This window comes from Pundamilia nyererei, unplaced genomic scaffold (genome assembly GCF_000239375.1).
Source record: "Pundamilia nyererei isolate P.nyererei 1_Seehausen unplaced genomic scaffold, PunNye1.0 scaffold00091, whole genome shotgun sequence".
NCBI lineage: Eukaryota > Metazoa > Chordata > Actinopteri > Cichliformes > Cichlidae > Pundamilia > Pundamilia nyererei.
The window spans coordinates 189342-203634 of NW_005187492.1; the positions used below are offsets into that span (position 1 = coordinate 189342).

General features: G+C 40.3%; 2 protein-coding genes across 4 annotated transcripts in view; one reads left to right on the forward strand and one right to left on the reverse strand.

The window, feature by feature from the left end:
- Positions 1-3157: 3157 nt before the first annotated feature.
- Positions 3158-5560, reverse strand: c18h3orf33 (c18h3orf33 homolog (H. sapiens)). 2 transcript variants are annotated; one of them, XM_005739282.1, is made up of 5 exons: positions 5379-5560; positions 5043-5102; positions 4709-4868; positions 3996-4156; positions 3158-3909 (listed from the first exon to the last, which is right to left on the reverse strand). In XM_005739282.1, exons 1-5 carry the CDS (start codon positions 5538-5540, stop codon positions 3655-3657), a joined length of 798 nt encoding a protein of 265 aa, XP_005739339.1. In that variant the 5' UTR covers positions 5541-5560; the 3' UTR covers positions 3158-3654. The 2 variants fall into 2 exon arrangements, with proteins under 2 accessions (XP_005739339.1, XP_005739338.1); XM_005739281.1 differs by having other exon boundaries at positions 3158-3912.
- A 1154-nt stretch (positions 5561-6714) lies between these two features.
- med13b (mediator complex subunit 13b) overlaps positions 6715-14293 on the forward strand; it is a 24209-nt gene continuing 16630 nt past the window's right edge. For both annotated transcript variants that reach the window (XM_013912475.1, XM_005739283.1), the window contains exons 1-5: positions 6715-7581; positions 8437-8671; positions 9721-9889; positions 12748-12893; positions 12991-13188. In XM_013912475.1, the coding sequence (XP_013767929.1) occupies positions 7516-7581; positions 8437-8671; positions 9721-9889; positions 12748-12893; positions 12991-13188 (814 nt within the window). In that variant the 5' untranslated portion in view covers positions 6715-7515. The remainder of the gene's footprint in view (positions 7582-8436; positions 8672-9720; positions 9890-12747; positions 12894-12990; positions 13189-14293) is intronic.

Genomic DNA, 14293 nt, shown 5'->3' on the forward strand with positions numbered 1-14293 from the left:
TCTCCTCCACCGTGGAGTGCATCCTGTACTGACCGCTGACCTTCACACACACACACACACACACACACACACACACACACACACACACACACACACACAGCTTTTACAGTGCATGTGGGTGTGTGATAGAATAGATGCAAAGTGTTATAGCTGTTGCCAGTGCGTGTTTATTGTGACAGAAGATGAAAAACACAGCTGACTCATTCAATAGAAAACTAAGCTCAACAAGACAGAACTGCACATGAAAAAATGATATACTAATGACAGTTTATAGTATGCTGACAAATTAAAGATAAAAAAAACAACATACCGGGTTGCTAGTGTAGTTTCACTGTGCTTTGCCATTCTACATTCTATGCTATATTAAGTCTTTGGGGAACATGGATTACCATTTTTTTTCAACAGATATTTCCAACTTGGGCATAGCGAGCTCAGTCTAACCTTATGGACCAAAATTGTTGAATGACCTCTCTGCCCATGGTAGGACGACTTCCTCACTGCCTGTTTTGAAATATGTCTTAAAATTAGATCAAAGTGTTCTTACCTTCTATTTATTTATTTTAGTGTTTTATTGATTAGCTTTGTGTTGTTTTCTAAATGGCTTGGGAAAAAAGCAGCTGAACTCATCAGCACTTTGTCAAACTGTGTCAACTTTGTCAAGCTTTAATGACACTTTGTTTCTTGTGGATGCGGTATTGTCATCATAAAAGACACCACTCCAATGATGATAGAAATGTTTTATCGCAGGTTACAGAAACCCAGACTTTACCATTAAAATGTTCCCCACATCCGGACACTCTCATTACACAGGTTAACATTTTTCCTTTAATTTGTCACCCGTCCACGTATACTTCATCCAGTAAGCACACAAAGACAGTCCCTGTATTAAAAGCTGACAGCATTCTGTAAAGTTTATGAGGCAGTAGCACCAGTGAGGAGAGTTACTTTGTGCTCCCTGTGTCTTTAAATCCCTTTGCCTTTCACATAGGCCAGCCACTCACAATAACCCACTCAAATCAAATCAAAAATCCCCAAGGAGTATGCTCTGGGATGGGGGAGTGCCCCATCTTTTTTTTTCGGGGATGGCTACCGGCTGAGTGTAATAAAGGCCTTTGTTATGCTGCCCTGCTGCAAATCTGTGTTGTTAAAGCTCGCATGGCAAAGAGCAAGTGGCCAAAATTGAATGTCACAGAAATGTTTAATCGGTCACACTGATTAATTACTGACTACGGCAGCATTCAAGCCAAAGAACAAGACTGAAATGTAAAAATAATCACATGAGGCTATTCACTTTGTTTTCGTCAAAGTGATCCGAGATATGTTTTAAGCCTGACTCTGTCTTACCTGGAGCAGGACAATAAAGATAAGGATGGAAATGTCTTGAGTTTTGGTTTTATAGAGCTTGTGTGCAGGTAGACACACAGGTTTAACAGGTGCACAGCTGCTTGGATACTGCATACAATGTCCTAACAACAGTACATTTAAAGTGACAGCAGAGTGAGTGCAGATTGTTTTAGTCTTAAAGTGCACCGTTGGGAAGTAAGCCTTTTAAGTTAGTAACAGTTAATGAGTTGCTGTCTTGCCGTATTTTTTTTAAGAAAGAAAGAATCTATCAGCCCACTTACGTCTTTTACTCCAGTTTCTGATTTTGAAGTTAAGTTGTCCTTCTTCACAAAATCGGGCCACTTTCACTGGTAGTAATACAGCAGTCCTTCAGGCTCTGGACTTCCATAGCATTAGGCACTAGTGTAAATCTGTTATAGTCCCAGTGGTCTGGTTTAAGGCAGGGAAGACTCCAACAACTTCACTGTGTGGGTAAGAACCCACCACTAGATCAAGCATGGTGCCTTTTCAAATGACTACTACTGGTGTGGGACTAGTAAACTGTGGAAAGCCTGGAATGGATTTCGGAGTGGACCGTGTTTCATAATTTACTCAGATTTTGATTTACATAAGTTAAAACTAAAAAGACACAATGGGCTTTTTATATACTTCAACATTTAAAGGCATAAGCCTCCGTAAGCTGGCGTCTTTACTAATGCTTTCTCCAGTAAGACATATCTGTTTCTATTTTTCTTTATCTGCACAAAATGTTAACTGTAGTATACTGGACACTGTAACAGTCATCAACGTTTCTGGTAATGTATAAGAAACAGGCTCCTCTAAATCAAGGCTCCCTGGTTACCTGGAAACTAATTTTGAACTATTTACTATATGTCAGTACTGCTCAGCTATCTCCAAAAATATAAAATTGCCATTATTTAATTGAGATACAAGAAGAAGTTACACCAACAGCTACCTAATACATTTAAACTTCCTGATTAAACAGCACACTCTCTCTGTGATCACTTGCTTTAGAAACGTTGCCCTCCTCCTGCTGTCTGTCACAGCCGTGGTTTCCCTCCCACTCCTCCCTCAGTGACAGTTTGTGTAGCAGCAACAGCCATCAGCCTGAAATGCACCTTACAATTTAAACCAGCCCACCAATCACCAGCCTCTTAGGCAGTAACAGTGGCTAGTAACATTTGCACAACAAAAGAGAAATCTGATTCATCACTCCCCCCCGCCTTCACTCCCTTTCCCTACTACTGTGACTCCTCCTCTTCTGCCTTTGTGTTCAAACTCAAAATCCCCTTCTACCCCTGTGACCCTCCTCCTCCTCCTCTGCACTAATCTCCTTGTGCCCCACTGGATTGACTGCTTCACCTCTCGCTACACTGTGACTCCCCCGCCCCGCACCCCTCACGACGCATCGCTGACTGGCCTCATTTTTGCAGGACCTCCTCCTCCTCATCTGCCATGCTCGGATGAAGCATGTGTAACAGCCACAGGCACAAGGTGTAATGTTGGCATTGAAAAGGCAATAACAGGAGCAGGATCCTCAACAGGAAATTAGCTTTGGTGCAGGTGTCGATGTATGCTGATTAGAATAACGTTTGCAGATAAATATCACTCATGAGATTTTTCAATCATGCCTACAATAACAGCATGTAGCGTTCTGAAAGAGAATAGATTTGATCTCCCATTTTCCACTGTGCTTAGTGCTTAAATGTACTGGTCACATTACAACTAAAAGGGCCCTCTTTATAGGTACTTAAAAGCCCCCTCACACACACACACTCAATATATAAGGCTCCCATGGGGTTTGGGGGCCACCAATATAGAGTTTAGCCTTGGAGTCGCTTTGTATTTCACATTTAGTGTTTCTATAGCAACTGTGGACAAGTGGACCCCCCTTTATTTTGAACACCATTAAATACCCCACCCCCGTCTTGAGTTTAGTGGGGTTTCCCCCCGCACACACACACACACGCCAACAGACGAGGCTGTGTATAGCTCTAGTTTAATTGGTAATGAAAGCTCAGGCAAGAAGAGCTTTCAACAACCTTTTTAATCATTTTAAGTTTTTTATGACTGAGAAACAGTAAAACATGTTTCAATCATTTGCAACAGGTGCACTAAGGATTTGATGCATAAATGTACTTCTTGGGAATAGTTTTTAAGTATCAGAGAAAATAAAGCAGATCAAAGACTTAAAGAAATCCTAAGTGCACAATAAAGGGAATGTAAAATATCACATTTTTGGCTTCCACTTCCACACTTCCAACAAAGGTTTTGGGATTCTGACTTGGAAATCATCGCTCACTTGGTGCATCAGGTTCTTTTAAAGATCCTCTTCATGAGTCTGAATACAGCGTTGTCCCTGATAGCTTTGGAAGTTCTCTCCCACAGGGTGTCCTCCTTCCACATACCCCGACCCTTCCTCTCAGCTTTCACCTCTGCCCTGTGCAGTCGTCTGTGGAGACGCCAGTAGAGGCGCGAGTCAGGGAGGACACCAGCTACGGGGGCAGTGCGAGCCAGTCCGAGCCTGAGTACCTCTTCGTTCATACAGTAGCTCCTCAATGACCCCTTCTGGAGAGATGGGAGAAGACAGGGAAATATCACTTTATAACTTGAAATTAATTATTCACTTTTCCACATAAAGTTTGCCTTACCCTGCTTTGAGACACCAAACAATACAGTATGTCGTCCTCTCGGCTGATAAGCTTCAACCACACCATTTGGGAAGGGGCCACATTCTTCTCCAGCCATAGTTTCCCCTCTGGTGTCAGCTCCACTCCTGCAAGATGGACCAGCAGCAGGGATGTAGATACATCTGAAAAGAAGAAAGACAAAGCCTTTACCTGACATTTTATGTATTCTGTTTAGAATATGAATTTTGAGCAAAGCCTGAAACTGTATTTTTTTTAGTAGTGTGAGCATAATGTAACAGTTTAGTGGTGTCACTACTGAAATGCTGCATTTTACATTTAACAATAAAGAAAAAAATTTGTTGTTAGATGCAAAGACAAATTGAACCCTCTCTATACTAAATGACTGATCAGGTTTGAAATCTTGAGTCAGGTGGGGCAAACGTGTTATCTGTGTCCTTTGTGAAGTAGCTGATGCTGCACCTTATGATTTCATTGCTCAGTGACTACTGTGACCTGATATAGTAGCTAACAGGCTTACCTGCCACTTTCAGTCATGGCAATTTAATAAAATATATCCGACTTTGCAAAGTAAAAACACCACAATTATATTATGGCGCAAAAAGATTCAATAATTACGCTGCTAAGCCATAGATTAGTGGCTCTGAATCGTATAGACCATGTATTTCTGGTGTGATAGTGCACATGCTTTCATGATCTCCTCTCTCCCGTATTACCCTTATACTTTGAAAGTAATGGAGAGATAACAGGCAGATAAATTGGAACATGCTCCACTTTAAATCCTTTCTCTGTGATGGAATGGACTTTCCCACGAAGGCTGACGTTCCTCTCAATAAAGCGTGTGGGGATGTCACACGCAGCTTGAAATTTTGTGATCTACAGAGTTGGAACAAGACAAATGAATGACTCATTCTAGAAAAACACAGAAAAAATGACATCTTATGTAGTAGGATGTCGAATTGAGAGAGCAAATTGAGATAGCACACAGTGGACACCTATCAGCAGGGTGAATGTGCAACTGAACATTTGAGGGTAAGGGAGAACCCTTACCAGTTTGATACTCCTTGCTATGACAATTACACCAGCAATGGCCAGTCCAGTGCTTATATTCTGGGGGAGACAAGAGAATAGTAATGGGATGAGAGTGATGTTACCAACCAGGCTAAAGTGCTGGTCGCTGATAATGCACATGAGCACTATACTTTGCTGGAGACAACTAGAGAAAGGACATCTGGTCAGCGCCATGAAGGCTTTTGCATGAGACCACAGTCCTTCCTTTCAACATATAGGCTACCAACAAGTGAAAGATTAAATGCAGATGTAGGCTGACAGTGAAGTAACCATGCTGTCTGTACATCGCAGTTTTCAAACAAAGGAGACTCCTACCCGCACGAGCGTTAAATTATCATCTGCGAACTGAGATATTAAAGTCACGATGTTATGAGACACCGGGGTTTCTTCCTTTCTTTGTTGTCTGTCCCTCATTCCCTCCTCACTTTCTGTTTCTCTGGAAGTCTGCGGCATGTTGTTGACATTTTCTCGACGCATCCTAAGCCCCGCCCACTCTGGGGAGGGACGCTTCACCAGTGAAGGCTCGTGCGGAGGCTCCGCCTTGTGGTCTGCTGTGGAAATGACAGGAAGGTGTGCACGTCCAATGCGTCTGAAAGCATCAAGTTCACAGCCCGTGTGACATAAAAAGCACCAAAATAACCAGCCCGGTGGATGGCGAAGCTGTTTATTTAGCGCTGCAATAACGTTGAGGAGGGGGTAGAGAAAAAGTTGTCCATGCAAAAATGCAGCTGAGGTTCACATTATTGAACACCGCTGGGATCAGTGACGTATCCATCTTTGTCTACACAGTTTGACCTAGATTTCTTCATTATTTAAAATATTCCCTTGAATTTATCTGTTTATGTCTGTTTTTGTTGTTGTTAGATTTAAAAAAAAAGTATGAAGATTTAACTCGTGATTGATGCCTTTTCTATTTTGAGACTGCAATACAGCTGTTCTGAAATGCACACATAAATTTAAACTGCGGTAACATATTTGCAGATTCATCTAGAACAAAGGAGTTTTATTTGATTAAACTGAGTTTGCTTCTTAAGGGTGTTGCAATGCATGAAAAAGTTTGTTTATATTAATTTCAAAGTAAATTTCAAAAATGCACTTAAATAAATTATTACTACTGAATGTGTTTTTTCTTTATTCTTCATTTTCCCCATATATGCATATTAATTTGTCAACTATATGTATGTAGTCGGATCAGTGTTTGTGTTTCATGCAAATGTTGGTTCTTTATTTGCATTTGAAATAATTTCAGTAATAATTATAAAAATAATAATAACTAGATGACTTCGTGTCATCTAGTTATTATTATTCAATGCACAACGCAAACGCCCCAGAAGACAATAGAATAACTCAGTTTTGTTTTTGTTTTGTTTTTTGGTTGTTTTTTTTTTTACAATCAGGGCCTTTACATAACAATGCAAACAAACACACACATGTTCCCACAACCAACAATAATTCACCAAATATTTAACCATAACTGTCCATGCAGCAGATGATGCACAGTGAAACATGCACGTTAACAGGCATCACTGAGGAGTGACCACTGCATGACAGATGCACTGGAGCTTTCATCTTGTAAACTGTGAAGTCATGGAGCTACTTGAAGCCGGATCACGCCCCCATTACCACAAATTGGCCAATAGGAGCTGAGAGGCAGAGTTGTCCTCCTGGCCGCCATTAAAGAATTCAATACATGAACTGAAATAATGGAAATCTGCTGGACCTATGGAGCAGGCAGAGAAGAGTAGCTGATGAGTAGTCACGCTAGTTTGGGGTGTTTCATTCGTTTTAAGGGTAGTTTTAATATGACGGAGCACCATGGTGGTTTTGGTGAAAAGGAGGGCGGCGTAGCGGGTTGTTTTATTTAGCTGGCGAGCTAACGCTGGAGCTCTGGTATGTTAGCGAATGTGCTAGCAGGCTAGGCTAGCTCAGGGGGAGGAGGGGCGAGTTCCTCCGCTTTGAAATTGTTTCAGAGCAGCTAGCTGCCATTAGCATTAGCATACCAGCATCTAAGTTTTTCTTTTAAGTTTTTGAGCTCGTATTTTTATTGCGCATTTAACTTTTTCCAGTGTTGTATTTAACGCTAGTCTTTCTTCGATTTGTTATCGATGATTATTTAATGTTGAGGTGATGTAGCCGCAGGCTTGCGGCTAACCAGATCAGACAATACATTTCAAATAGGATTGATGAATCGTATAGCGAGAAGCTTACAGTTGACGCGTTCTGGCTGTCTGTCTAACGTTAGCTTAGCTGCCAGGCTAGTGGTGGTGGCTAGCGCCGGTTAGAAGTTGACTGTTTAGCTAGCGTCAGCTAGCTGACGCTAGCAAGTTGGCAGCGCTTTAACGGGATAATTAGAGCTGAACATAGCTTCGCAAGCGAGTTACCCAGATCGGCTATTGCCCCCCGAAGATGATTGAGAACATGGATTTTAACGTTACAACTACGCAGTGAAAGGATGAGTTCGTGCTTTGTACCAAACGGGGCCAGTTTGGAGGACTGCCACTCCAACCTCTTCTGCCTGGTAAGACTCTGCTCTGTGAGCTAGCGAGCGTTAGCGATCCTGAGAGGCCAGAAAGCCATTTTGGCTAATAAGGCAACAAGCCTTGTAACGTCAGTTGCAGATTGGAGTGAAGGCATCGGGCCTGCAACTAACAAATCGTGATCTGAGCCAACTTTCATAACAGAGCCAGCACATTCTGCATGACAACTATGTTGAAGGCTGGTTGATAAATATGGCATGATCTTGTGTTTACACTGCACTGAGTGCTAAAATATTCCGCTAGCAATAACGTTATTTACATGGTGGTAAAAAGAACAACTAAACGAGCAGTTTCTCTAAAACCAGCTGAACATATTGTTTTCCCTTGATTTAAACTGCACTGCATGCAAATTAATTGTGGCTGTCACCAACCATTTTGAGACAGATCAGTCTGGTTTTAAACTGACAGGTCTGTCATTGGTTGTTAACTTGTTGGTTGTAAATTATTTCCTTATAGTTGTGTGTTATGCCTTCAGGCGTGATCATCTTGGCAAGTGTAAAGAGTAAAGGAAAACTTTCAACAGTGTAAACAAACCTCAATTTTCAGCTTTGCTTATTCAAAGTTTCCTCTTTCTGTTTTCTCAATATAATTGTAGGATCTATACCTTACAATATAAAGCACCTAAGGCAACTGCTGTTGTAATTTTGCACTATATAAATAAAATAAAATTAATTGAATTGAAAGTAATTTTAGCAGCGAAAGCAATGGCTGGCTTGTTACTGCAGTGTGTTCGGTCAAGATGCATGAAGAGTTATGCAGTAAACAGCTGGAAATTAGCTTTATACTCTTCAGTTTTTCTCTGTGTTCATTCTCACATCACTATTCTTCTCTTTAAGGCTGATTTGACTGGAATAAAATGGCGGCGTTTTGTGTGGCAAGGACCCACCTCCTCGCCAATCCTTTTCCCTGTGACTGAGGAGGACCCGATCTTGTGCAGTTTCAGCCGATGCTTGGCGGCAGATGTGTTGAGTGTTTGGAGGAGGCACCAAACCCCGGGTCGCAGAGAGCTCTGGCTCTTCTGGTGGGGTGATGACCCCAGTTTTGCAGAGCTTATCCACAATGAGCTCTTAAGTAAGTTCATTTAACCTCTCCACGAATTCTGCAAGATTTGTGATTCTGACAACATCAGAGTTTACTAGATGAAAATGTTTATTTCATTTCGCTGAATTAAATTCCAATGTTATTTGGTGATTTACTCCAAATTATATGTGGACTCTTGTGCTTTTGCAGCAGTTAGTTCAGTTTGTGCCATCTGAACAATTTGAAATTGAAGTGTGTAATTGTTGATATTAATAACAAACCTCTCTAGAGATGCTGTCCTGAAATGCTTACTGCATTAAAAAAAATTTCTTATACATTTTTGATGATGCAAAGTCTGATTAAAAATAATTTCTAAGACCCTTGAATTTGTGGCTAACTGGTCTTTGAATGTCTTTAAAGCCTTGTGAAATTGATTGGCCCTCAGCCATAGAGACGCAGACTTGCATGGTAGGATTAGAACAAGTTGTTGTGCATCACAGTCACCTGACACACTTCTAGATTTCTGGAGATTCAATCCTGCTTTGTTGATATTCATATTCTTAGAGAAGAAGTACCCTTAGGGGCTAACACACAGGTATTTTGTCTCAGGTGTGATGAAGTGTTACTTGTAGAAATTGCTCATTAAAGAAACAGAGTTGGCAACAATTTTTCAAATCTCTCTTGAGCTCCAAAGATAGTTGGAAGAATTTTCCACTATGCAGGGAGTATAGCTCTTGATGATCAGAAAGGAATGGCATGAGTAAGCTTCACCTAGATAATCATTTCTCTGTAATTTAACAAAATAGTTTATTTTCTGTTACATAAGTCAGTAACTGGGTTGAAGCCTTTTATTTTGGATCACGTCATTGCATAACAGCAACTAAGACTTTTATTAATATTAAATGTTTTCCTGTATTTATATGCGGTAGAGCAGCTGTAACTGTGGTGTTTTTGGGTTTTTTGTTTGTTTGTTTTTTGCATAGCCAAATTAAGGCTACGGGTGTATGACAAAACCAAGTACATTTAACACTGGTTAGCTTTATCAGGGGAAAAAAGTTTTGATTGTTAAAGTCATCATGTTTGCATCTGCCTTGTTTCAGGTGAGGAGGATGGTGAGTGGGAAAGTGGCCTATCCTATGAGTGTCGAACGCTCCTGTTCAAAGCCATTCACAACCTGCTGGAGCGCTGCCTCATGAACCGGGGCTTTGTTCGTATTGGCAAGTGGTTTGTCAAGCCATACCAAAAGGAGGAGAAGACCATTAATAAAAGGTATGTCCTGCTTCTTTCTAGAAAAATTGTAGGATATTCTGTGAATTGTTAAATTAAAGATGACACTTCTCTTGTAATACTCTGTACTCTTAACTGGGGTTCAATTCAGTCTTTTGTACTGATACAAGAGCATATTCATCTCATAGTTTGCTATCTGTAGGGCCGATTAAGACAAAGTTCACTATGAACCAAAGACGCAACAGAAGTTCCTTTCCACATTAAGCCTGAGCTTACACATACGTCAGGGTGTTGTTTTTTTTTATAACACAAAAGGACTAATACAATTGCTTAAGGGTAAACATGTCAGTGGAGTAAAGTGCCATGAATTGTGATTGTGCTGAAGGGTAAAACATTAGTCATGTTGGCTGTTGGAGTGTTTTTTTTTTTTTTGAAAATTCGATTCATGTATGGGTTTTTGTTTTTTTCCAGCTTTCTTTATTCAGAGCAGAACAAACCATGGAATGTGACATATGTAGGAATCAGGAACTGAAGCACGCATGTGTTAGACATGCTAAAAACAGGGTAATTTAAGTGCATGTGTACTGCTTAAGTTACGGGGGAAATTCAGCTGAGCTGATGTGCTCTTTATGGTGTGAAGTTAGTATAACAATATCTGGCCTTTCACATTCTTTAATCATTCACATTACCATTTGTGACGCAGCTTGGGAAATGTTGCATGTGTTGTTTTGACTATGCTGTGGTCAGCTTATATCTGTTTTTAGGGTTGAGCCACCCTTTTCTTATAAGGAAAATAGTGTTTTGCACACTTTTTAAGTCTTTCTTTGAGCAGTGTAATCACGACATTAAAGTATTGCCTTTAACACAACATCTGCATCTCTGATATAATCCTTAATAGATACACGACTGTGGTCTGTACCTTTTGTATTCATGTACAACTGACTCAGTGTTGGTTCGCCTCTATGACATCCTTCAGGTCTCAGAAAATTCTGATTCGTGGAATTGCACAAGATCTAATGATTTGATGGATTATGGCAGCTTTTGAATCACATCACTGGCATGGCACATTGTCATGCTACGCTGTTTCATTTGCTGTGAACCAATCCATCTTTTTGAGTCCAATACCACTGTTGAATTAATAAGTTCACTGGAAACATCCAAGTTGTGTAATAAATAAATAACTTCATTTAAAAATGTTATTAATTGATTCTTAATGTTATATTACTTTGGAGTAAATAAAAAGATCTAATTAGATTTAATATATAATTACATTTATCTAATTTATTTGGCCCTTTCAGCTCAGTGTGAATTTTTGTGTTTTGTTTTAATTTACAGCCACCCCGGTGTCTCTGCTCTATTATTCTGTTCGCTGTTTCACTGTGTGCACTTCTCGCCACTCATAAAGCAGAGCAGATGAGACAGTTGATTAAGGAAGGTGATAACAAATTGTTACGGTACTTTAAGTGAAATAAATGGTTCTGTTGGAGTTTTAGACCTAACATAATGAAGAAAAGATTTATGGAAAAGCCATGTGAGAAGGCACTGTTCACTGCTTGCTGTAAAATCAAAATTAAGTAACAAATAAGGTGATTTGTTGTTGTAGCCAGTGTGAAATGCCATTGAACTGCTGGTGCCCTTCATGCAGCGTTGCTCTGCTTCTAGCAAAATGTGCTGCTTTAACTACAGCACTGCTGACATGTGATGTAGTTAATGTGGAATGACATAAAACAAAATAGAATAAATAATTCCATTATCGCAGTTACTGATCTCACTGGCTCAAAGAGCAGGAACGGTATTGCATCCATAGTTTTCTGTGAAATTGTAGGCTTTTGAGAAAAAAAAAAGTTAAAGAGAGACATTTATTGTTCGCATCTCTCCAAAGCCCAAAACTGGGCTGTTGTTGTTGTACAAATACAAGCTTGAGGTGAACTAGCAACAGTAACACATAAATATCTGCCTGGTTCAGAATGGAGTTGTGTAATGCTGTACCATAAGGGTGGTGACATAGATTTAGCATCTGCTGTTGAATAAGGAGCCTGGAGGACCCCAGAGTTTCCCGACAAGCTCATTTGAGTTTCAATTTCTTGTGTGTGTTCATCCAGGGTGACTTTGTGTTTGATGCACAAGCCTTTGGCTTAGTTCCCTCTGGCTACTTTTTCAATGGTTTTAAAGAGTTTTAGCAGTTGTATAAAAAGGCTGTTGTGTTGAAGAGGAGGTGATTTATTGCTCACTGGTTTTTAGCTTCTGTTTTTACATAAAGAGGTCCACAGGCTTGTTTTGTGGCAGAGAAGCTGCACCTCTAACAGAGGAGTCTGGCAGCCTTGCTGTCGCCTGCCCTCTCTGACTGGTAAACACAGCAGTCTTTGGAAACTGCTGAGTTTGCGCTGTGGTTTTACAGAAATCATGTCAACGAGTACTATTTTAGTGAGTTTTGCTGCCTGGCCTTCCAGACGTGGTTAGAAAATAAAGATGGCATTGTTTTCACATTTCAGTGCTATAAGAATTTCTTATGCATATTTGTGCTTCATATTGTCAGTTTGCTTTACAGCAATTTTTAAATCCGTGTGTATACTGCGTGCACCATCTGATTGGCGGTATTAGCCTTGTGTATGTGGAACCTACCATTATCACGTGATATGAATCAATGAGGCCAGTGGAATATGAAAGGAACTGTGTGGTTTCCATTTTCTTCACCCTTATCAGCCCTGCCTTTTTTCTTTGAGTCATTCCTTAACAGTGAATGAAAGAGAGTACACCGATAATCTCAGTTGCCCTTAGGGAGTTTATCTTCTAGGTGTTTGAGACAAGTGTTTGTTTATTCATTTACTGATGAGCTTCTGTTGTATACCACTCTTTCTAAGCATAACAGTACCTCTTTCTGTCTTTGATTCACCTTGCAGTGAGCACCTTTCTTGTGCATTCAACTTCTTTGTACATGGGGACAGCAACGTGTGCACGAGTGTTGAGATAGCTCAGCATCAGCCTCTTCAGCGATTGAGCGAGGAACACCTAAGCCTTGCACAGCAAAGCTCCAGCCCCTTGCAAGGTAAGATCACAATAGTTGTGCACAGTAGTCATGCATTAAATGGAACTAGACCAACGTTTTGTTTTTAGAATTAAAGTACTGTAACTCTGCCCTACAGTCATCCTGAGCCCATATGGCTTGAATGGGACCCTCACTGGCCAGGCTTTTAAGATGTCAGACCACCCTACTCAGAAGCTTATCGAAGAGTGGAGGCAGTTCTATCCCATCAGCCCCAATCCCAAGGAAGTCCAGGAAGAAAAGTTGGAAGATGCAGACTGGGAGGATGACTCCCTGGCAGCTGTGGAGGTCCTTGTTGGTAAGGCTTCTTAATATGTTCATAATGTGGTGGTGGATCACTGAATGCAAGGAAGGAACAGAAAGGTAAGTTTATTGATATTCATTTATTTAGTCGTGCCAGTTGAAAAATACAGTACTACATTTTCAGCTCTTCTTGATATAAGGATGACATACCTGCCAACATTTTGGTCTAAAAAAAAACCACAGAGTCCAGGAGGATTATGTATTTATTTGCTTATTTAAATAAAGCTTCTCATGTGCTCAATAAGAATTGCTTAAGTGGTAAAGCTACAGCTAAAATATTGAGCCATCCATATACCTGTGCCAAGAATAACTGTACATCCTTTGAAGCAGGTTGTGGGTCACCAGGTTGGATTGACAAATTGATTAAAATTGCATGTGGGTCGATTGTGTGTGCGCAGACTGCAATTCATACCCAATCTTGCAGTTTTGGTAAAACTAGGCAAAGCTTGAAGTTTCAACCCTCATCCACCAGTTAGCTTGTTAGCGTAGGCCAAAATTATGGCCAAAATGGTTATCAGGATTTTATTACCTGTTATTTGTTATAATTATTCATTGATTTGTAGTCACATATTATTATTTTTTTTTTGTGCTGTGATCTTGGTGGCACATATCTTGGTAAACATTAGTGCTTTAAGATCCATGTTGTGCTACATTCCTGCTAATGTACAAATATTTGGATCAAAGTAAAATAGACCCCCCCCCCCTTTCATCTAAATTCAGTACATTCTTAAGAAAAAAAATCAAAATTTTAAGAATTGTACCAAAACTGGAGAGACAAGATTAATAAATGAACAGGGCACTGCTTTCACATTTACACGGTACTACAGTCCTTTATTCACTTGACAAGTGCATCTCTTGGAAGCAAATATAGTCTTTTTATTTCATCTATTGTGCATCCAGGATGGGTATCAATAAAACCTCAAAGTAAAGTACTCGACAGCTGTGTATCCCTGTCCATGTCCCTTGCGATGTTTTGGATACAGTTCAGCTTTTGGCACGCTGGAAAAATAACCGTGCAAGGGGAAAACGTATCTGTTGTCCAGTAGAGGTGGGAATCACCATACATCCCACGATACGATATTATCACAATACTTAACGCA